General features: G+C 38.0%; 1 protein-coding gene across 5 annotated transcripts in view; it reads left to right on the forward strand.

Annotated features, from left to right (window-relative positions):
- The window catches only part of cntn4 (contactin 4), a 195,043-nt gene that overhangs the window by 129,473 nt on the left and 40,590 nt on the right, over positions 1 to 24,980 (forward strand). For all 5 annotated transcript variants that reach the window (XM_039649158.2, XM_089134388.1, XM_039649156.2 and 2 more), the window contains 6 exons: positions 211 to 414; positions 1,726 to 1,828; positions 1,930 to 2,114; positions 9,695 to 9,834; positions 15,311 to 15,440; positions 18,114 to 18,264. In XM_039649158.2, coding sequence (XP_039505092.2) covers positions 211 to 414; positions 1,726 to 1,828; positions 1,930 to 2,114; positions 9,695 to 9,834; positions 15,311 to 15,440; positions 18,114 to 18,264 — 913 coding nt within the window. The remainder of the gene's footprint in view (positions 1 to 210; positions 415 to 1,725; positions 1,829 to 1,929; positions 2,115 to 9,694; positions 9,835 to 15,310; positions 15,441 to 18,113; positions 18,265 to 24,980) is intronic.

Here is a 24,980-nt window from a genome sequence, read left to right on the forward strand (position 1 = left end):
AATGCTAATTTAGTAACTCTAGGGAGGCGCAAGATTCATGAGCAGAGCCCACATATGCCATTTAGGCTCTGCTGAGAGAGGAAATGTCACCGTGTACTCTAGTTATGTTTATGCAAATGTAGTTTCCGGGCAGTCGAATGACCTCTTTCTTCTCATGTGTGATGTTGACGGTCTTTTCTCCATCTTTCCTTTTTTTTTTTTCTATAACAGCTTTGACGTTCACCTGGATTTTTAATGAGTACCCGTCATTCGTGAAGCAGGATTCTCGTCGATTCGTGTCGCAGGAGACGGGGAATCTATACATCGCCAAAGTTGAGCCGTCTGATGTGGGCAACTACACCTGTGTTGTGACCAATACTGTCACCAAGACGCGCGTCCAAGGCCCACCCACTCCTCTGATACTGCGCACTGACGGTGAGGATGCTTGTCGATGTCTCGATATGTACAATCGATCCTAAATGCGTCATAGAACTATGTGGCTACAAAAGATAAAAAGATTTGAATACAAATTTTATACAAAGGTTAATAAGCTGTTTCTCTGCAAACTTTAAGATGCTGTGGCAGCATGTTTTGGTGCCTCTAGGCTGGCATTATCAAAGGCCCTCAAACTGAAAGGTCATTTGTCTTAGGCAGATCTAATTGTTGCTTCTTGGTGGATTTACAATTTCATCACACTCATGAACAAGGGTGATAAAAAAGAAATTGTCAAATGTCATAACAGACAAACAAATTCTTATTTATCAGATAATGTTTGTCATCTAGGTCGATTTTAAAGGGTGGAAAAAAAATGTTTGAATTTTTTTAATTAAGCAATTCTAGCTATATATTATTGTTATTTGATACATTTTAAATAGTTTTTACACAATTATCTGAAAGTAGGGCTAAAAACCGTATTTAAGAATTTAAATACATTTATTTTTGCTTTTATAATAGCAAAGTTAATTGACTGCTAACAAATTTGTTGCTTTAGGGAGTTGAATGTATATCCAGTTTTTTTTTTTTTTCAGGACACGTTTTAAGTAGTCAAAGGTGCCCACAATCACAATTATTTATAACATATACTGTATGTATATACACTCTAATATCATTCAAAAGTTTGGTGTGTGTTTGTGTGTGTATGGTTCAGGTAAACTGTACGATATGAGGACAAAATGGCATAAAACATGGAAACCCAACGTGTATGTGTTTGCATTTTTTTGTTTAGTTTACTTCCCAGTGGCAGACACCCATGCCTTGTCTGAATTGTGGTGTAAAACATGTTGTCTAAAAACCTGATGTTTCTATCAGTAGTATTTGACCATCATGAGCCACTCAATGGCTACTGTGACAGTATGATCTCCAGGCACAATTTCAAACCCCATTGTACATGTCTCTCTACCTGGGATGCTACAGAAGAAGATGATTGCCTCTCTTCAACCCTTCCAATTTGGCAGCGCTGACATAAGCGGCCAGCATTAGACATTACAGATAAGCATCTTTTTGAGTTCCCCTCAGACAGCTTAGTCGCTAGTCCGATAGCACACCTCACAAACACACAGAATGAGATATCAGGGCTCCCTGCTATCCCAAAAGTCTTTCAGAAGGGACAAAATAAATCATGCAATAATAATGAAAGGGAGAAAAATGATTGGCCTCTTTATAATTTGCAATTGCAGATGGAGTAATTGATACTTTTGTTGGAAATAATTGTGTATTTGAGTGACGTTTGAGTGTTTCTTTTTGTAGGTGTTATGGGAGAATATGAGCCAAAGATTGAAGTGCAGTTTCCAGAGGTCGTTCAAGTGGCCAAAGGTTCAACCGTGCGTCTAGAGTGTTTTGCATTGGGAAAGTAAGTATTAGAAGGATGCCGTCAATAGAAACGGTTTGTAATCAGTCCTTGAATTTATTTTTGTGTTTTGTGTGATGTCTTCCCCCCAACACCCAACGCAGTCCGGTACCATCCATAAGCTGGCATCGGGTGGATGGAGTCCCTTTCGCTCGTAAAGTGGATGTAAGGAAAACCAGTGGCGTGATGGAGATCCCTTACTTCCAGCAAGAGGACGCGGGAACGTACGAGTGTGTGGCAGAGAACACAAAAGGAAGAAACTCTGTGCAGGGAAAGCTGTCTTTCTTTGGTACGTTGTCTTGAGATGCATGAATATTTGAACAGCTAAAGCCACATGTCACGTTTATTGAAGTGAAGGACATGATGCAGGACTACTTTCCAGTCTTCAGCCCTGACCTGTAGAAAATCAACTTAAAGGTGCAGTGTGTAGTTTTTAGCGACATCTAGCGGTTCGGTTGAGAGTTGCATTTAGGGCTCAGCCCACTGCTCACCCCTCCCTTTCGAAGAAGCTACAATGGCTAAAACGGGACAGACATATCGTCGTCTGAGACAGCAGAGAATAGCCAGAGTAAGCCAAGAGTGTGTAACATTGTCACTGTTTCTGTACCACAGTCCTTTATAAACCACATAATGGATAAAGTTTAAAAAGCCTTCTTAATATAGTATATAATAATAGTAATCAGCTGATTGTCTCACAAACGTAACCAGCACATTTTGCGTCAAAAATTACATGATTGTAACAGTGCGCGCCTCCGCATCCCCTAGACAAACAATAGGCTTTTTTTCTCTGATTTTGAAAACTCTTCGCGATCGACTCAAAATGCTTCCAAGATCGACGTGTCGACCAGCACATTTATCCCTACATTCACAGCGAGGGAGAAGTTACATGAAACAATCCAACTGCATATTTTACACCACTGACAAGGGAAAAGTCACTACTTATGCTACGTTCACACCGGACGCGAATAGCACGTCAAATTCGCGTCTACCGCGTCTAGTTTGACGCTTGACCACTTTGTGTTAATTCGCGCGTCAAGAGCAAAACTGACACGGGTAAAATAAAAAGTTTGAAGCGAAATTTACGCGCGTCAATACCGAAACACGTTAACGGCCATCTTTGTTTATGTTGATCGAGCATTCATCGAGAGATTCACCGCATTGTATTTGCTCTGGAGAGCTAGAACAGCGGCGTGGGGATCATTGTCACCGTATTTGTGTCCACCGGACCCTTCGGAGGCGAACCGTTTGGCTATATTTCACCATTTGCTCGCTCCATGAGCTGCGCCTGGATAACGGCCGCTGTCAGCGGTACTTCCGCCTGTCCCGCGCCCAGTTTGATGACCTGTTGTCCCGCATCGGAGCGAGGATCACCCTCGCCCTCATCCACCTAATCTAGCTGTCATTTATTTTTGTTTTGATGATAAATAGAGCCAGCCTCCAAAAGTTATTAACCTGTCCTGTGATTTTTTTTCTCTCTCACGTCCAGACACGAACTTATACACATGTTGATTGTCTTTACATCATAATACTATTTCATATAATCTAGATATGGAATGAATAACATTCAATACAAAATGAACATGTCTCGTATATAGAAATAATGTTTTAAGTGATAAAATATTTGCTTGTTTGTGCATTAGAACCACACAAGGCATTTAGTCATATTACAAAATAATTAATTGAAGCATCCAGACACTTCACCACGTGGGCAAGCAGCTAGGCTCCTGATTGGTTAACGCGGCGCGAATTCACGCCAAAGTTCAGATTTTTCAACTCTGGCAGCAGACGCGAATTCGCGTCAAACGCATGAATGCACAAATGGCACCAACAAAATCATTCGCGCGTAACGCGCTTAACGCGGCAGACGCTCAATTCGCACCATTCGCATGAACTTGACGCGCGAATGAGGCGTATTCGTGTTTTTCGCGCCGGACTCCACGCCTCATTCGCGCTGCAGGAATTTTTTACGCGCGTAACACGTCTTTGCATTGACTTAACATTGAAATCTTTTGCGCCTGATGCGCTATTCGCATCCGGTGTGAACGTAGCATTACGGTGTTTATGGCTAGTTTCTAGGTTTCTGCGGCTTCTCTTTCAAGGTAGTGACGAAACACGCTCCGTAGCACTGTTTGTTCGCGTTCGGCTACGGTAGAAACATGACGTCACCATATGTCGACCTTCATAGAAGGGGGTGCCAGCGGTTGTGTAGATATACATCTCTCATTCTAAGTTAATGAAAACATTAACAGCGGTTTATTAAGTTCTTTATTCACCACTGAAAATATAGTTATGGATGTCCTATTGCATTTCTGTTAATAGGTACTCAACTTTTTTTACACATTGCACCTTTAAGGCCGGATGTTGTGCTTTAACAGTGCATCAAAATGATTAAAGCCTCCCGGTCGTGATGTCTCTAATATTTTTATCCAGATTAAAAAGATGAGAGGGTGACCTTGTGCCTGACCTTCTGTTTTGTGTGTGTGTGTGCATCTATGGGTGTGTTCCTTTCTACCAGATGGCAATGTGATTGGGATCCAATTTGACTCCAGATCAAAGCTGTTAAATTTACTATACTTAGATGAGGGCCACATATGCCAGGAAAACACACAGCAGAGCAGCATCTGCATCCAGGATGACACCTGAATTTTTTTAATTTTTTTTTCATCAATAAGTAGTTGTTGATTTTAATACATTCTGGTGTCTCTTGACCTAACTGAAGATTGTCTAAATTAAAGGCTTAGTTAGAAGTGCTTGCTTGTTTGCATTATGGTCATGGACTGCATTTATATAGCGATTTACATATTGCCATACATTTACCCATTCATATACCGACAGTGGAGTCAGCTCGTCAGGAGCAGCTGGGGTTAGGTGTCTTGCTCATGGACACCTCGACACTTGGTCAGGTGGAACCGGGGATTGGACCACCAACCGTCCGGTTTGTAGACCTACATGAACCACTGAGCCACTGCTGCTCCTGAATGATACCTGGAATAGGCTTTATGCACAGCTGCACTACTTCCTGAACTCCAGCCAGCTCCTTGTTTCCTGCCTGCCATTATTGGCCAAACTTGATTAATTCAGGTGTGTTTGATTATTGTTGCCTTGACTACTGAGGACAAGCACACCTGAATTAATCAATTTGGCCAATAATGGCAGACAGGAAACAAGGAGCTGGCTGAAGTTCAGGAAGTAGTGAAGCTGTGCATATAGCCCATTGTGTGGCTTATTAAGGGACGCAGGCTATTATGTTCGAAGCAGAATTTATAATTTTCACTTGGTGCATGATATAAGAGAGACGTTTTTAAGCCTTGCCAATTTAAACATCCAAGCGCAACAAGATGCTCGTGCACGAAAACCCGCCTCTCTGTCAGCGTGTGAAAACTAAATTCAGTTCGCTTTCACATTTTCTTTTGCTTGGACAAATTCGACATGCCTGTCTTGGCGAATATCCTAGCAAACAAAGTAGGTTATGTCTTAAGTGATTGTAAACAGTCAAGAAAGACAATGCATGTGTACAGTATTGGATCAGTGCATTATGTCTTAAAGTGACAGGCGCCTAATATTGCTACTGCTCTCTTTTTAATGTTTCTCAAACAATAAAAGACAAATAAATCACTGCACTTAACTGAATACCTTGTGTAACTTTAAGGAGGATTAATCTCTATTTTATATGCAGTGTTATTAATTTTACTTGATTTACTTGAGTCACGACTATTTATCAGTTAAGGATTTCAGTCTTCCAAACAGCGAAACAAAGAAAAAAAAGTGGAAATGACATTTACATTCTATTAATTGCATGCGCACCTTCGGCCTACATTTGTTTACCAGTGCAAATTGGCTTGAATTGTAAAATGAGACCCCAATGGGTAGGTATAGGTTTCTAGGTAGTGTGTTTTGACTCAGAGGCTTATGAAGTGAAGCATATTAAATATGGACTTTAAAATGATGGGTTCATAACCTTTTCCCTTCACCGCCGTGTTGGCTCTGTGGCATTGTTCATACAAGACAGCTACCTATTAAGTAAGTACCTGTAGGCTAGAGAGCAGTGGGATTCATCCTCCCCTTATGGGATCTTGCACTGGCTCTAATGCTGTACCCGCATGCCCAGTGGCCCATTTACAGGAATAGTCTGCACAGAGCTCGCTGAATGTTTTATTATCCCTGTTGTCTCATTGTTTATGTTCCAAACAATGTGGAATGTGAGGGGGCAGGTTCCTAGAAAAGGGAAGTTCTCCTAATGGGCTTCCCAGATGCGCAACATAGCGGTGATTTATAAATGTATTAATTATATAAATAGCTTCTGCACATTGTAAAAGCTAATATAATCCAGCCAGGGAAGCGATTCGTCATAGGTGTGGTTGTGTTTCACTAATGCTTCTCGCTTCTCAGCTTTCGTGCACCATTCTGTTTTGAAGAGACTTGATATTTATGATAATTCGCCTCGATTTTCGCTTCGCTTCCCTTATTCCTCAATCGTTTCCACAACCGTCTCTCCTCTTCTCCTGTCTATAAGTCAGCCACAGTAGTAGGAGACCGACCTTTAGCGTCTGGTTAAACTGGATTACCTGTGGGTATTAAATAAAATGCAGATTTTTGATAGAAATATCTCACACTAAACCAGCATTTATCTCACCGATCAAATTATTGAGGAAAATTGTTGTTAATGAAGGGATTTGAAATTGCAATAATATTTCATAATCGTACTGTTTTTACTGTATTTTTATTTCTCTATGTATTATATTAAAGTATTATAGTGTATTAAATATTTGATTACATTTAGCAGTGTCTTGTTAACTAAACTAAACTAACTATAATATTTTATAATACATTTTATACCACAGCTGAAATTAGATGCAGAGTAATTTGACTAAAAAGAATAAATATGACATAATAAAATATTTACTGAAATTAAAGTATATTTCGATGAAATTAAAAACTTTGTAAAAATGAACACTGCGAGGTCAGTGTCAATTCTAGTCAAATTAAAGTTAATTAGTATTAGTGTTTGTATATCTGTCACCTATACATCAAATGTTAGTTAAGATGGCCACCATCTGTCATTTGGTGTGTTAAGCCATTCGCAATTATTTACAACACACCTCTAAGCCACAGCAGGCATGTAACCGAACAGTGACAGGTTGACACTTATCCCGTACGTGGCTCTGGGATTCTTCTGTGGCAGGATTAGCCTAAGGACAGACCTCTTGACTGCCACTCGGATCTCTCTCTCTCTCCCTTCCCCTCTATCTCATTCTCTTCCCCACTGTTTCTCCCTTTGCCAGCCAGGTGATAAAAATCTGTAATCTTATTTTGAAGTCCCATGGAATTAGGCCTACGAGACATTCGTCAGCAGAGCGGGGGAATGAGGCGATCAATAAGTGTATCTCATGTTTATCACTTCCACCGGCAGCGGCAGCAAAGCAGGAGGAGACTCAAAGCTTTCATTCTTTCTGCTTACGTTGGCTAGATTAGCAATTGCCCACAAATGTTTTTGTTGCCTTCATTAGTCCTTTTCTTGGCTTGTCTCTGATTAATGCTTACCTCTAACAGGAACACATATAAAGAGGCACGTTTTAAGTATGGGTCATTAATTATATTAAGGGGTCATATCATAAATGTGAGCATTTTCCCCAAAAAAATATGATGTAAGCCAATGTTTTTATGGATCAAAAATTTGTTTTTTACCCCATATCTACTAGATTTTTCATTATATGAACACTTTAAAGCTTCACTGTGTAACTCTTATAGTTTATTCTTAGCTAAAAACACTTAGTTCTTTCAAAAATATGTGCTCATTAATGTATATTTACTTCTTTCAAGTAATAAAGTATTCTCGTGAGTGTATAATATGCCATTGGGTAAGGTCGCCATGTTGCCCCTCCATCTTGAAAGTACATTAGCCAAAGACGGACATACCCGTTAATTCAAGCTTTGCCTTTCGCGTTTACGTTTGAGTTAACACTCATGGACGAGGTCGAACTGGAAGCCATGTTAATTTTGGACTACATTGGCCACCGTAGGAGTTAAAACGAAATTGGAATTGAGAGGAATAGAAACTAATATTCACTGGATGGTCATATGCCTTTTCACCACTAGATGGGCGTAAAAATCACACAGTGTAGCTTTAAAGAGACACAAGTAATGGTTAAATGTGGCATTCGGTTGGTAGGGTTGGAGTTGACATACGTTTCACCAAATGATTCCCACATAAAGAGTTTCCTTATACAAAGAAAAGCTCAAGGTATGTTCTTCCGTTGAGTACATTATGGTTGCTAGGGAGGGACACCGACAACATCTATCATAATCGCAGTGTGCCACTGAATAAGCATTGAGTTGGTATTAAGGATGCTGAGAGCTCATTTTGACCTCTCTACCTCTCATTCCGCTCAAGTTTGACTTGTGGGCGTGAAATGTTGAGAGTGATTGTGTGCCCTGTGGGCAAGGCTAAGTCAGGCCCTGACTGCTTACTCTCATTTAAACAGTGGGGTTTAAAAGTCAATACTCTCCCAGTGAGTGTGAGATAGACTGAGTGGCAGTGAGTAAGGGATCCGAGCAGCACTTCGGAGAAAATGGTTTGACGGTTTGCGTCTGAAATGTGACTGTGAAATGAGGAATATAATTAAATGTACTGTTTACTCAAAAATTTAAGTTGTGCTATTATGTTATTCTGAATCTGACTTTTCAAAAACAGAAGGATTTCAAAGAATTGCTTGTGTCTTTTTAGTGCCCAATAGACTATGGCTTTTCAAGCTTGCAATGCAAAATCAACATAAAAGCAACATCGTATCCAAATGTTCATGATTGGGGGGACCAAATGTTGAAGTTGAAGATTTAAAACCTTGCATTAACAAGTACAAAAAGGTTGTCTAAGTGATGTATTTTCCAGCCCGTCCATCCCAAGACGACATATAACTGACGCTTTTGACCATACGTCAACATCCGCCGTTTTAGGGTACCCTAGATGACGCTATCTAACCCTAACCCTGCCCCAGGCTAAAGGTAAAGCGTCAGTTGGATGACGTCCTAGGATCGTCATCTAACTGACGTTAAAGGGTACCCTAAAACGTCGAATGTTGACGTATGGTCAAAAACGTCAGTTAGATGACGTCTTGGGATGAGAATGTGTTGGTATTTCAAATCTTCTGGAGTCTTATAATAGTTTTAATAGCAATAAAGTGACCGATCCCATCGAGTGACTTGTTAACAGCTGCAGATCACTGAGTCATTACGTTTTAAACTCAAGAATCAAATCATGACTGAATCATTTAGACTGATTTTGTGAATAAATTGTTGATTGAATAGATTTGATCCCAAAGAATGAACAATAAATCGGACATCATTTCTTCCTATTTTCAGAATGCAATGGAAATCGGTCATCGGAGAAAGTGTATACTTAGCTCAGCAACCTTGTGTTCACATTGTTTATTGTTTGTTTGTTTGTAAGTGTTCTCCCCATTCTCATCTGTCTTTTAGTTTCCTTTTAGGGAAAATGCCCATAAATGATTCCCTAAATGTGCTCTTTGTCAATTATTTACTTGGTTTGAGTTACATGCATTTAAAAGATAACGATCAATACAGCTTGTTTATAATTAAGCCATAATTTACCCTAACGGTATAGGTTAAGGTGGTTTATGGTATTAGCTTTTAGACAATACTAATATATTAGATGTGATTTCCTTTCTATGCCCATCTAAGTGGAAGTGTGAATCATTTGGGCTCGGCTGCTTCTATTGTCACTGCTGTTGTGGCATTATTTCCCACAGTTCATGGCTCTAAGAATGCAAGTCCGCTTTAAAGGACATGTAACAGGTAATAATCAAGGTTATAGTTATTCTGTGTAGTCATTACTTCTGCTGTTGGTTGTTTCAGCCTCCCCCCAGCTAATTGAGAAGCCCCAGGATGTGCAGAAGGCCATAGATGACTCTCTGGTGTGGGAATGCAAGGCCACAGGGAAACCCAAACCCTCTTACAGGTGGATGAAGAATGGAGAGAACCTGGAGCCCACTGAGGTAAGTCCACCTCTGAGGTTTGAGGACGGTCACCAGACTTTTTTTTTTTTTTAACAGACACTGACAATGATTAATAATAGAAATTACATTAATGATTTCATTTATATTCATCATTTGCTCACCCTCATGACTTACTTTCTTCTGTGGAACACAAAATAAGACATTTTGTCCATGCACTGAAAGTCAGATGGGTTTACTGTTGTTTTGGACCCCTTTGACTTTCATTAAAACAGTTGGAACATTCTTCAAAATGTCTTCTTTTTTTGTTCCACATGAAAAAAGAAAATGATACAGGTTTGGATTGGCATGATTGGTACTGGGTGACATAATCTGCTTTTTTGTGATTGAAAATATAGGCTTAGTACAAAGATAAACGTTTACAAATCATATCAAGTGCATCAAACTGAATGCACGATACAAAGAAAGTTGGGAAACGTATTATCTTGTTTTTAGGTTATATCAGAGATTTGGTAACAGTCATTACAGTTGAACAGCCATCTTTATTAACCTCGTGAGACTGATGCTTTAAAGTGTATTGCTTAATGGCTTCTCTATAACCATCTAAATCAACTTGACCCCATTGGAGTACCTAATATGTCATTCTGCAGACCTTCTATATAGTCCACTCCAGAATTATCAAACCAATAGGAAAAGACAAAATTGAGAACATAAAAAGCTTCCAAATATCCACCACTTGTTCTGATGATGAGAGGGGAATAGCTCCCCAAAAATGCAATAAACTCAAGGTGGCAATAGCTCGAAGAAAGCAATACCAATACTCCCTAACAACACATTTTAAAGATTGAACCAACACCTTTTCATTTCGTACCTCTTCCTTTTTTTTTTGTGAGTTTGTCAAAGTTATTTTTTTAGATGCTTGAAGGTGATATGAAATGCCTTTTTCAACCCATTCTACTTCCCTAGTGTGACTTTTCAAAATGTTCAATGTGAAAAGCTTGATTTTTATCCATTGGGAATTTATTGGATCATGAAAAATGTGCACTTCAGGACTTTTCAGTTTCGTTTTGGAGGTCTACTGCTCTCCTGAAACACTGCCAGTATCATGTGGTTGAAACTTCACCAGCCTTGGTGAGATCACTTTGAGGTGGAGAAAGTTATGCTATTTTAATGAAAGACCACCATATTCTTTTCTCTTTGGAATAACATGCTCTGATAAATTATGCACAACAAGACCAGGAAAGTGCATCCAGTGAGTAAATAGGACAGTTTTGATTTTATGTCAGCTTTAAATAAGGTGTAGACAGGAGCATGCATAAACAGCATTATCATTACATAAACTGCTTCACTGGTTTACAAACGCCACAAGCTCAGCATATGAAAGACGTTTAAGAAGTCCTTAAAGTAAAATACATTTTATCAACATCAAGGCTTGATTTAGTACAGTTTAGTACACCTACCATTAAATCTCTGAGTTAAAAGAGCAGATTTTAAGCCCGCCGTTAGGAGAAGGCTTATAAACCTTTATCGTGCACTAGAAAAGCTCTTATTGTTTTGTCTTTCTCTGAAATCCATTTAAACTATAGTGAAAGCGGTGATAAACATTTATAGCTTACGTCTCGACACTCTATGTAATACGTCTCCACCGAGAGCCTTTCACCCATGAAGTTATTTTTAGAGACTAGTAGCTCTTTGGCTCAACTGTGGTGTGGTGAATAAACAAATCAGTAAACTTCATGTAGCTTCGTGTACAAACTAAACAAAAGATATTGATCAATTTAGAGACACTGTATAGGGCTGTTTATGTGCTCACTTGTCTTTCTTCTTACATCTGTCACTCTTTTTTTTCATCTTTCACACCACCAGATTAGAATATCTATCAGCTCTGCATAATTAGCAGTCTGTCCATTTCATTGTTTTGCACTTTATTAGAGACCGGTTCCAACAGAATGCACTGCAGTCAAAAAAAGCTCAAATAAAGTTCATTTACATGCATTGGACCTCCGGAAATGATTTTTAATGTAGATTATGCTGGTTGGGATCCACATTTGTTGAGTGAATTTGTATTTGAAAACCATATTTGCATAATGACCAATGCTTTACAGGTGTGTTTGTGTGCCAAGGCAAGGTGCACTTTAATTTTAAACGCAATAAAATCTTTTTGTTTTGCATTTATGGTTTTAAAAAATGAAGCCTCGTGCATTTTCTGGAAGCACATCTCTTTGAGCACTGAATAAATACCACTCAGTTTGTACTATGACAGACTAATGTCCCAAGGGCACAACAATCTCTTGATTGAATCATGGTCCTAGCTTACATTTTGATTCTGAAATGTTGATTTTCAATGTATTCCGGTTAAATGAATTAATCAGTGCAGAATTATTACAATCTCCAAATGTCACTGTCAGCATCAGAGCTTTAATCAATTGTATTACTAAAGGTCACTGGTGTAGCAAAAGCATGGGTTGTTGACTTATACCATTTGTTATTTTCATTGTGCTTAATCAATTGGGTCTTTTCATGTTCTTTCTGCCTTATTGGAACGCAGCATTGCAAAGGTGACCAGCTAAAAACCTCTTCTTTGTAAATCACTGTGATGCTCAAGTCACTAAGAGAAAGGAATATGATGTGAGGCACATACCGTGTCTTGGCTAATCTAGTAATAAACGTGTCAATGGTCTTATTCACCCGTATCATTGCTGGGTTTGTTTTAAATACCAGCTCATACTGCTCACACCGAACCGAGCTTATATTTGTAGTAGTTTCATTTAAAATGTACCACACAACATAAAACGGACTGTTTACAACAGCTTGGAACTGGTAATGAGGCCTAACATGCACGGTATTTTGAACAAAAGGACACATTATCATCTTTTAGAAGGCGTAGATTTAAATCAAGACTTAGGAAATGAAAACGTCCATGCAGCCATGCACACGCACTTCATATCAGGATAAGAATTTGCCGCAACTGTAGTCATGCATTTCGATTTATATCCTAACCCTACAGATTTCGAGCAGTGACATTGCCGTTCACTGCGTTTCAGCGCAGACGTGCAGATGGTTCCCTCCCTCAGGTCCCGCCATGTGCAAAACTGCTGATTTAAGAGGAATGTCACGGTTAATTAGTGCAGTTGTAAAGTGAAGCATCGCCTCACTTCGAACTGCTATATGCCACCATATTATTTTCTGTGAAGTCTTATTTGTCCCTTCCTCTCTCTCTCTCTAGTTCAGACTACATTGACACACATCTCATGCAAATGCAGATTATCTGAAGGACTAACTGCTGTTTTATATAGTGGTCACTACAGTTTGCACTTTATTAATATTAACCCTTGTGCGATCTTTGTCTTTTTTGGGGTTTTTTGGCCTGTTAATAATGCTTACTGAATAAATCTTGGCACAGGTTTATATTTTTAATTGAATTTTACTATTTCACCCCCTTTTCCTTTAATAAATCTATTTTGCACTTGGTACACGTGTAACTTTTTTTAATTAACGCCCAATGGATAAAGGAAAATTAAAAAATAATTCTTCAAAAATTAGTTCAGTCGAAAGTGAAAGTTCTGTCATTATTAACTCTGCATGCCATTCCAACCATAAATGGCTATTCCGAATAAGCTGTAGATCTAGTGGGAATTTTTTAGTGACTCTTTCAACAGGTTACATCAAAAGTGAGAACTTTTTTTAAGATCGGTTTGAAAGGTTTACAAGTACATCCAGGGGGATACATAATGATAAATATAATACATTATATATTATATTATAATATATATATATATATATATATATATATATATAAAGAAAAAAAGTTAAAACAGTAGAATGTTTACATTTTTGAACACATTTTAACTGTTATTTAGGTTTAACTTCTGACTTCATTTAAAATTTATTGGCTTATTTCCCCGCATAAATAACATTTATTCCTAAAAGAATCATCAATTCAACCGATTCGTTCAAAAAACGGATTCATTTGGGAATGAAACAGAACACTTCCTTTTTAAGTGAGTTTGGAATCTTTCACTTAGTTGATCCATTCAGAAACACTGAATGAATCATTCCCGAACAAAACACTTGAATGCCCTTATGAATGAGTGGATCTTTTCCCCGACCGATTCCTTCAATAAGTGAATAAGTCATTGAATCTTTTACTCAGCCGAATCATTCAAAAACACAGATTCATTTAGGAATGATAGACCTGTGTTGCTTGGAGATGTGTGTGTTGCAGTGGATTTCTCTTTGGCTTCGCTTGGAGTTATTTTACGAAATATTAAGTTCTCTTTTATTGAATTATTAAACTGATATATAAAAGCAATGTCACACGCGCAATCAGCACAATCATGTTGGTCTGAATGTCAACATGGCAAGGAATTAAGTATTCCTTGTCTATGAAGAATAAAGTTAAAGGGCAAAATGTGAAATCTTAAAGGGATACTCCACTTTTTTTGGAAATAGGCTCATTTTACCACTCCCCCAGAGTTAAACAGTTGGGTATTACCGTTTTCGAATGTATTGAGACGATTTTTTGATATTTAGAAGAATATCAGTAACTAGAGAGTTTCTGGTCTCATTGACTTCCATAGTATATTTTTTTCCTACTATGGAAGTCAATGAGACCAGACACTGTCTGGTTACTGATATTCTTCTAAATATCAGAAAATCGGCTGAATGGATTTGAAAACGGTAAAACTCAACTGTTTAACTCTGGGGGAGTGGTAAAAGGAGCATATTTCCAAAAAAAGTGGAATATCCTTTTTAAGGACAGAATACTCTCTAAACCACAGCAGCGAGTTCTCATGTTAATTTTTTATGTGAACCTGTCTTTTTATGAGCCTTTGAAATGTTGTTTTTGCCTGTTGGAGGAAACATGAGGTGGAAACTAAAGGCTTTCCAAGGAGACTGTTTCTGAAGGTATATACTATATATATATAGCACTGATGTAGAAGCACCTAACTCTATTTAACAAAGTGTTGATCCAGGAACATGTTGTACATGGTGAAATTACGTTCACCATTTGCACTCACACACTCAAACCTTTAATTGCAGCGTCCTGGTGTTTTAATATGTCTTGGGAGTATTGAAACCTGGTTGACCCATTTTATGTTGTTTGTTGTTTTTTAATACTCTATATTCACCAAACAAGTTTAGTTAACATCACAAGATATGCAAACTTCATTCCATCACATACGCAAAATGGGATAAAGCTGTCAGCATTAAAATATTAGCCCAGCTTGTTTATAATGGCAAACATCATCCAGCCTCCCAACGACGCGTCCACGGAGCTCTGGTTAAGAAGTAAACAAGCCGGGCCTTTATTTCCATCTCATAAACATACAGATTTATTACCATCGTTTTTGAGCAGCCTCCCTACACAGTGTCTCCCATTAGTAATGAACACTCAGATTTATGATGGTTTCCATCAACCTCCAGACGTAATTTACCTTCCCAGACACGTTGTGCTTTTATGTAGATTAGCAATCTCAGTAAAAGACTCTTAACGGAGATATCCTGTTTTCCACAGGAGAGGTTGCAGGTCATTGACGGCGCCCTGTCCATCACTCGCCTGAAGCTCTCCGATATTGGAATGTACCAGTGTGTGGCTGGGAACAAGTATGGAGAAGTGTACTCCAATGCTGAACTCAGAGTTATCGGTAAGTGAAACCTGGTTAATCGAGTTGGTTTGTAAATGTATTAAGTTGTAAAGCACCAAATAATGACTGCATTAATAAAGCTTACACTCTTTATCTCAACTATATGCACTTGATAATGGCCACTTATGAGTCATAATGTAAATTAGATGTTTAATATTGTTCATTGCATTGGTAAATAGGGATTTCTTTCTTATTCAGAGGTGACTTTCCGTCAAGGTCATTTTTTTGTCATTTAAAAGTTAATTTATGCATCACTAGTAGCACACAACAAAAATAACATTTGGTTGAAACAGGCTAAATCCTCCATCTTCTACCATTGGTTAGATAAACTGATAGCCCTGCCCACGACTCATGTCAGTGCTTGTTTTCTCCGAAGCTACACTATGACGTCACTTCACTGTCAGAAAACCAAACTAAAATACCCATCCTTAATGGCGCCACAACACCGCTATTTAATTTACATCGCGAAACAGACGGACAACTAGTGTATCACGTTCTTTTGAAGTGAATCAAAAATATGCAGGGTAACATTTTACTTGAAGGGGTGTGTATACATAAGACTAACATTTCACCTTCATAATCATGACGTGTTATGAATATGAAGGAAGTTTTATGCATGTTTATGACAACTGTCATTAAGTGTCATTCGCTCAATTATGACATTTTTAATGCAAATATGACATTGTTTGAGATGTCTTTGTTATGACACCTTGACATAAACCAATACATCATAACTTGTCAGTGTCTTGGTCATGACAACTTGACATTACTAAGACAACACAACATGACATAGCACATTAATTATCAAACTTAAGAAACCACCTAGTTTTATTGGTTAACATTACATTAAACTGTCATGTGGTTGGTTTTGACATTGGCTGTCATGAAGCCATTATAACTTTTTAATGACAAATTCAATTAGTGCCACTGCAGTTGAGGTCACGAAAAATATTCATTACACGGTTATAACGGCCTCATGACAGCCAATGTCAAAGCCAACCACATGACAGTTTAACTTCATTTTATGTCATGTTATCATGACAAAGACACTGACAGGTTATGGTTTATGTCAAGATGTTAAAACAAAGACATCTTAATGTCATATTTGCATTCAAAATGTCATTATTGAGAGAAAGACACTTAATGACAGTTGTCATAAACATGCATAAACCCGTCATGGTTATGAAGGTGTCATGCCAGTCTTATGCACACCCCTTCATTGTAAAGTGTTATATGCAGCTTAACCAGTGTATTCCTATTCCTGATTCCATCTGAACAAAGACATTTTTCCCCATAGCACTTAGAATCAAGCTCAGCATCTCATTCCCGCTTTTTCAGGGAACCAGGTTACAGTAAAGTAACTAAAGATGCTTTCTATGTTTATTTATTTGCCGTAAATATTCATCCACCAAAGTTGCCAAGAAACTGAACTTACAGGAGAATAATTGTCAGTCCCTTGCTCAGATAAAATAATTGAAGTGCCTTTTAAAAGACAGAGTGTGGAGATTGTAGAGCCGGAGAAATTATCATAATAAAAACTCATTTGAGTGGGGAATGTGAAAAAAAAGAGGAAAGGACGTGACATTTTCCCTTTGTTTTTCTTTGCAGAGAAAAAGAGCGTGTGATAATTAAAGTGCGCTACATACGCCAAGCCTCTGTTCTGCCATCTCTGTTTCTACATCATACGTACCCACGTACACGTGTCTTTCTTTGAAGTACAATGATTAGAGAGGATGTGCTCTAAATAGTCCTTAATCCTCATGTCTGCATACCTGTAATTATGGACAAATATGAAGGGAAATATTGGCCTCATGCATAATGGTCTTCGGTTGTTAAATATTATTGTTAAACGGCACACAAAGAACCACTGAAATATTTATTTATTGGCACAATAAGATACAGGATAGGAAATATTGAGGATAAGTGGAAGGGGTGTGGAAATGTCAAAGCCGGATTCAAACTTGTTACCGAATGAGCACCACAAAAGTGATTAGATTGTTTTAATAGTAATTATAAGTCATTTAAATTACCCAATTTTTTTTAGGTTTATTTCCTGTGTTGATTTATTTTGTTTACTTGTAATTTTGACATTTTTTAACTCATTCATTTGCAAATATCAACTAACTCTCATTAGAGTATTAGTAGACTGTTAGGTTAGTTGCAAAGTTACTTATAGTTAGTAGAATGTTTAAAATGGACTATCGAAAAAAAAAAGTGTTTTTAAGAGAAAGACAGCACATTTTAAATATGTAGATATCATCTAAAAGTTAATTTTGTCTTGCCACTTCACTTGTTCTGATTATAATATATTCCTTTATTTGTATGTCATTGAAAATAGTTGCATGAGACAGAGTTTCAGCTATGATCGTACACTCTTCTGCGGTTCTTCAGGGGTTCTTTTCGGTGGTCATTGTGCTATTTAGCACCACTACCATTTAAAGAACCTGTTAAGCCCAGTTTGGTTCTTCAGTGGTTCTATGGCACCTCTTATGGTTCTACATAGCACCATATGACAAAGTGTTAAAGTGGTTCCCCTATAATTACAAGCCAATTAACCACTGTTAGTGCTATTTAGCACTATTTTTTTAGTGTGTATGACGTTGTGTAATATTTTCTGTGCTTTCTGTTGACTTATACTCTTAATATAATTTAAAACTTGCTCTTTCATTTCAGCTATCGCTCCTGATTTCTCCCAAAACCAGCTGAAGAGCCACATCTTAGTGAAAGAAGGTGGCGACGTTCTCATTGAATGCAAGCCCAAGATGTCGCCTCGAGGCACGATCTCCTGGCGCAGAGGCAACGATGCCCTCCGAGAAAGCGTCAGGTAACTCCCTTATCCCGCTCAGATGTCACTAGTCGGATCTGCCAAGCCTTTCCTTTATTGGCAGTCTTCTTATGTGATGCTACAAAACCAAAGCTTTTCCAGTCTGATCCATGAACAGTCAACTGGACTGTGGGTTGATGAGCCCACGATACTGCGGTTGTGCTCCAGATCTGGTTTTTGATATAATGTCTTTGTCAAATCGTTTCTGTTATTCACTGCAACAAAGCACTGCCACTGACTTTGGCCATTCATCTCTGCCTGTGGAATCCCACTACAGCAGCCAGAGAAAAAGCATGTCTCAGCATGTCTCTCCTAAGGGTCGCAACGATATGTCTCTAGTGGGCTTTGGTTTTCAGTTTCAACTGCTCTTTTCTCTTTCTTTCATTCTGTTTTACTATCTCCTTCTGTTATTTGCTCACTCCCCTAAACACAAGAGCCTCATAGTGGGCCATGTACTGCAGACGTGTACTGAGGGAATCAGGGAATCCTAAAAAAAATATATATATATCACTGTTTCCACAAAAATATTGTGCAGAAAATCTGTTTTTAACACTCATATAATAATAAGAAACATATTAGAATGATTTCACTTTATATTTAACATATTAGAATGATATTAGATTAGCGCTTTGAGTTTGAGAAAGGTGCATTACAAATAAAATGTATCAAGGATCAAGTCCAGACACTGAAGACTGGAGTAATGATGCTGAATATTTCAGCTTTGCCGTCACAGGAATACTGTAGATGTACAAATGTAATACATTACAGTATAAAGCAATTATTTATATTACAATTAATTGTTTATAATAACAATACAATATTACAGTTTTACTGTAATTTTGGTCAAATAAATGCAGCCTTGGTGCACATAGGAGACTTCTTTCAAAAAGTGCACACTCTTAAATCTAACATTGTTCATTGTAAGAATTTTTTTGTTAACTTTACTTAATGTCCAATAATTTGTTGAACTTACTTAAAATTTCTTAGTAATCTGTACTGTTTGCATGCTATGCCTTTGTTACTCAGAAAAAACCTTGTAAACATTACTTTTTTTGGCTGTCTCTTGTAAGTATAACCCCAATAACGATAGCAACTAAAATTGTAATGGTAAAATAAAGCCAAAAATAGAAAAAAAAAAAGCAATTAATTTATTCATGCCGCCGCAATGCACTCTGGGAGTACACTTCCTCAGATCACAGACAGAATTAAGTTGACTAAACTTAAACGGATTAAGTAAGAATAACTTGATGCAATTAAGTTATGCTTACTTAATGAGTGTGCATAATAAAATTTAGTAAACTGAACTAATTGTTTTTTTACAGTGCACTGCCTATCATACTCTGGATCAATCTGTGTTTTGACTGGTTAACCAACTGGTGTAACTAAAAAAAAACCTTTCTAAAAACAGCAAACCAGTCTATCTGAAACTGTTTTTTCTTCCAGCAAGGCCATGACATCCTAAAATACTGTTTGTTTGTTTTTTTAATAAGATATTTCAAGCAATGTATTTTTAGCACTCATGCTTATATTTCGTCACTTCAACTGTGCTGATTTTTTGTAAAGATGCCCATTTAATGAGCACACACAATTATTCAAATGAAGCCTGATGTTCTTATTAACAGCTCCAGTAGGGATCACGCAGTTCCTCATAACAGGACTCTGCAGGTTTATCAGGTGACCAGTAACATTCCCTCCTGAGCCAAGGCAGGGTGTTAATCAACTTCTCTGCACACTTAGTAGGAGGTCAGCGTCCCTGCCAGACCAGCCTTTATCAACAAACATATGTCTCTGTCTCAGCCAGACCCAGCTTGATACAAGTGCAGTATGCCACCGACTCGGAGAGTTTGCGTTTGACCACACTGAGATAGGCAAAGTTCAGTGCGTCTGCATCTGTCAGTGTGTGCAGACCACGGCTGGCCGTCGTTTACATATACAAAGTTGGTGTTGGTGCTCGTCAAACAGAGTGGCGGGCCGTTTGCATAGGGGTTATGCTGTCAATGTCCTTGAGCTGTCCTGTGTGAGAGGACAACAAAGCTGATGAATACTCCATGTCCACACCTTGAAGAGTCAAGGCAGAAAATTGATTTTCCATGAGACGTCTTTCTTCTTTTCACTATGTTTTGCATCTCTTGCATCTCACAACCAGATAAAGACTATGTGTTGTCTAGTTTGTTATGGTTTAATTTGAGGAATCCTATCGCATTATTATGGTAATAGAGAAGTGAAAATGTCTGAATGTGATTGCAAAATATCAAAATAAGTGGCATTTATTTTCAAGAAGGATAAAACATTCACCATTTCAAGCATCATCAAAGTAATCCATGGAACAAAAAGTAACAAAAAGTACGACTTTATAACACGTCAGCAGCGTCTTACGTCATCAGGGTCACTGAAAGCGGCTCAAAAACAGAACCGGAAGACAATACAATACTGAATAAAGTCGTAGTTTTCGTTATTTTTGGACCTAAATTGTATTTCCGATGCTTCAAAACATTCTAACTAACCAAATTATGTCCCATGGACTACTCTGATGATGTCTTTATTTACTTTCTGGACAAGGACAGTATACCGTACATGCATTTTCAATGGAGGGACAGAAAACTCTCAGGCTAAATCTAAAATATCTTAAACTGCGTTCCGAAGATGAATTACGGGTCTTACGGGCTTGGAAGTCATTAATGACAATTTACATTTCTTGGGTGAACTAACTGACTTCATAAATCCACTAAAAGCTATCATAGAGGATTGCTCAGAAAGGTTGGTTTGATATTTTGTTATCTAATGTAATGAAATTCAGACATTTTAGGTGTCCAAATACTCTATTTTACCTTTTTATGGAAGACTTTTCTTCGTCCTGCCTGGCACGAAAATGTCCTAAACCCTTCCACTTTAGGTAATAGTCCTTGCTGCGGTTTATTTGCTATAAATATCGTGTTAGACAGTGCTTGTTTTCTTTTGGGGAAACCAAATGTTCTGTAGTTACAAAGATTGCTAAGAGCCTTATTTGAATTTTAAAAAGCCATTTAGGTGTCGAATGGGTGTTTAAGTGTATCTAAGGAATTGTCTTACCACGCCTTTGCAGTCAGGGAAAAAAAGCCACCGAGTATTTCTTAAAGGGAAGTCTTATTAAAACATGTTATGCGGTCTGGACCCTCTTTGTGGTTTAGAAGAAAATAATGCTCTTTTCTTTCTTTGATCATGAACAGTATTCCACCTAGACCTCCTCACCTATCTTTGACACTGAAGTAATTAAAAAGAAAAATGGATAAATCACAAGTTTGCACGTACATGTCCCAGGTTGTATTGTGGTCAGCGAGGTCTGGTCAGAATGTTTGATTGCATTGTCAATAGATGGAAGCCAGCCAGGGAACTTTTCGCAGAATTGAATGTATTTCTGGAAAATGCTGACATTCTTTCAAGCTCCTTTGGCAATGCCTTGTGCCTACGCACACTTAGATGCGCACATACACATTCATTCCTGTTATTCATTATAAAGACTGTATAAGCTTCAAGTTCTTTACAAAAGAGGGTTTCACTTCCTGTGAGATGTTAGTTCATCTAAGTTCTTCAAATCATTTATTGCTTGATTAGCCAATGATGTGAGTTTGGGGCGGGACAACATGTTAAGCGGCCAAAAGAAACCAGGATTTAAGATGATATACAATCTAAACTTTCTCAGCATATATATGATTTAATGTGATTTACCTGTATATAATTTAATTAACTTAATTCAGTTTTATAACACTCTGATTGATAGGTCTAATAAAATAAAGTCCCATCTTGGGTTTTTTGTCCCCCTATATATAAAATAAAAAGGGTTGCAAATGCGGTTTCATGTCATCTTTAAGATGTGTTTTATTCCACTTATTTAAATTGCGTCCCTGTCAGCTCTTGCTAACCTTGCAAACAGCAGCAGGTATAAAGACACCACTCTCATTAAGTGGAAATGCCATTAGAGACTAATTCATAATCAGATGTATTGTTTTATGCAAATCTGCGTTAGTGTGTGTGTGTGTGCGTGTGTGTGTGGATGCATGCTGAGTGCAAGCACCTGTCTGGGAGCCAGACCTAATCAAAGCGGGGTGCATTTGAACTCCTTTGTGTAAGATTAATTGGCATAATTGTGCAAGCTCTCCTTGATGGTGAAGAAGCAGAGGAGACGGTGTCACCAGCAGGATAATCCATCTTCATAGCAGCAGCTCCTTTTTTCTGCCAGAGAGGAGAGAGATCGAAAGGGAGGGAGAAAGGGATGCCATTTCTGTCTTATTTGTTACTGATGTGTCTGCCTGGACTTTCTATAGATCTGTGGCTCTAAACTAACAGGTTGTGACCCTTAAATGGGTCGCAGGACTGCTCTGATAGGACCCTTGCTGTCTTTAGCACGTTCACGGGTGAAGTCTCACAGTATTTGTAAACCAGTTAATCTTTTGATTTAGAGGAGTCATTTAAAAAAAAAAAAAGTTTTGCTGATAATTTACTCACCCCCATATCATCCAAGATGTCCACATCTTTCTTTCTTCAGTCGAAAAGAAATTAAGGTTTTTGATTAAAACATTAATGGATTTTATCCATATAATGGGCTTCAATGGGGACCAAACGGTTCAAGGTCCAAATGAGAGTTTCAGTGCAGCTTTAAACGGCACCAGACGATGAATAAGGGTCTTATCTAGGACCCTTCGAGTCATGACTCGAAAAAAGATTTGTTCATTTTGATGAACGAGTTTGAACAAGAGAGTCACGAATGCTCATCACAGAACAGAGCAAGGCGAGCATTTGTGCTTATAAAACTTAAACATTTTTATTTATGTTTGAAATGACCGATCATTTCGCTAGATAAGACCCTTATTCATCGTCTGGTGTCGTTTAAAAACCTTTGAAGCTGCACTGAAACTCTCATTTGGACCTTGAAACGTTTGGTTCCTATTGAAGTCCATTATATGGAGAAAATCCTGGAATGTTTTCATCAAAATTCTTAATTCTCATCCCAAGGCGTCATATACTGACGCTTTTGACATTTCGTCTACATCCAACGCACATGGCCCCTTTAGCGTCAATGTGAGACGCAGATAAAAATGGGCCAGAAGGCGCCTCCTAGTGGTCTACCCCAGAACTAAACCTACCTATAACCGAACAAAGCTCTGTGCGTGTTATATTGATGCTAAAGGGTGCCATGTGCGTTGGATTTAGACGAAATTTCAAAAGCGTCACTATATGACGCCCTAGGATGAGAACGCGTTGGAACTACAAGTGTGAACACACCCTAACTCTCACACTATTAGTATAAGTAGACTGTAATAGACTGTTAAGTTAGGTTTCGAGTTGAGTAGAATAAGTTGACATGTAGTTGCAAAGTTACTTTTGGTCAATAGAATGTCTAAAGTGACATTTTAAAAAATTGTATTACGGTCTTATTTAAAATTTCTTGGTTAATTTGTTAATTAGGCTACCATATTATTGGACCGATGATGTTTATTGTTATATTAAAGGAGTAGTTCACTTTTAAAAAAGAGATTAAGGTTTTTGATGAAAACATTCCAGGATTTTCTCCATATAATGGACTTCATTGGGAACCAAACGGTTCAAGGTCCAAATGAGAGTTTCAGTGCAGCTTCAAAGGGCTTTAAACGACACCAGACGATGAATAAGGGTCTTATCTAGGACCCTTCGAGTCATGACTCGAAAAAAAGATTTGTTATTTTTTTATGAACGAGTTCAAAAAGGAGAGTCACGAACGCTCATCACAGAACAGAGCAAGGCGAGCATTTGTGCTTATAATATATATATATATATATATATATATATATATATTTTTTAAATAACCAATTGTTTCGCTAGATTAGAGCCTTATTCATCGTCTGGTGTCATTTAAAGCCCTTTGAAGCTGCACTGAAACTCTCATTTGGACCTTAAACTGTTTGGTTCCCATTGAAGTCCATTATATGGAGAAAATCCTGGAATGTTTTCATCAAAAACCTTAATTTCTTTTCGTCTGAAGAAAGACATGGGCATCTTGGATGACATGGGGGTGAGTAAATTATCAGCAAAGGTATTTTTTTAAAAGTGAACTACTCCTTTAATGTTTGATTTTAACAACATTTTTTTGTTGTTGTACAGTAAACAATTGGTCCTGTGCTGGGTGGGTCATCAACTTTGATGACATCAGTGGCAAGAAAGCCGCTGAAATGGCACGCTGAATGTCTTTTTTTTTGTGCAAGAAGATAGTTCCTAAAACGCAAATCTTTTCAAAGTCGTTCACTGCAGTAAAATAAATAATACCCATAGGAGAAACACATAAATAAAAGAGATAGGGCAGGGGAATTTGTTCTAGATATACCATCAGCTGTTTTAGGTAGGACAGGTCAGCGGATGGGCTGATGTTTTCGAGCTGACTTTGCTGTGCCCGAGTGCATGTTTCCGAAGCTGATTTTGACTTGATTGTACATGACTGCTGTGCAATAGTGTTGGATCGTGGCGGTTGAGTTGACAGCTAATTTTTGCCTGTGCTGTGCTGATGTGCACTTGTTTAACAAACAGTAGGATATATTGAGTTTGTGTGCGGCTCGGTGCAGCCCAAGGGAGGTTATTAACAGTGGCTAGTTGTTAGATACAATTACAGCCACTGTGTGTCCTTTTGAATATGTAATATAGCAGTTTTTTTAAGTGTTTGTATGGTCTGCTGATTTTGTTCATTCTTTTACTAATGGTGAATTGTTTAA

The sequence above is a fragment of the Pimephales promelas genome, chromosome 8, assembly GCF_988280905.1.
Source record: "Pimephales promelas chromosome 8, fPimPro1.hap1.1, whole genome shotgun sequence".
NCBI lineage: Eukaryota > Metazoa > Chordata > Actinopteri > Cypriniformes > Leuciscidae > Pimephales > Pimephales promelas.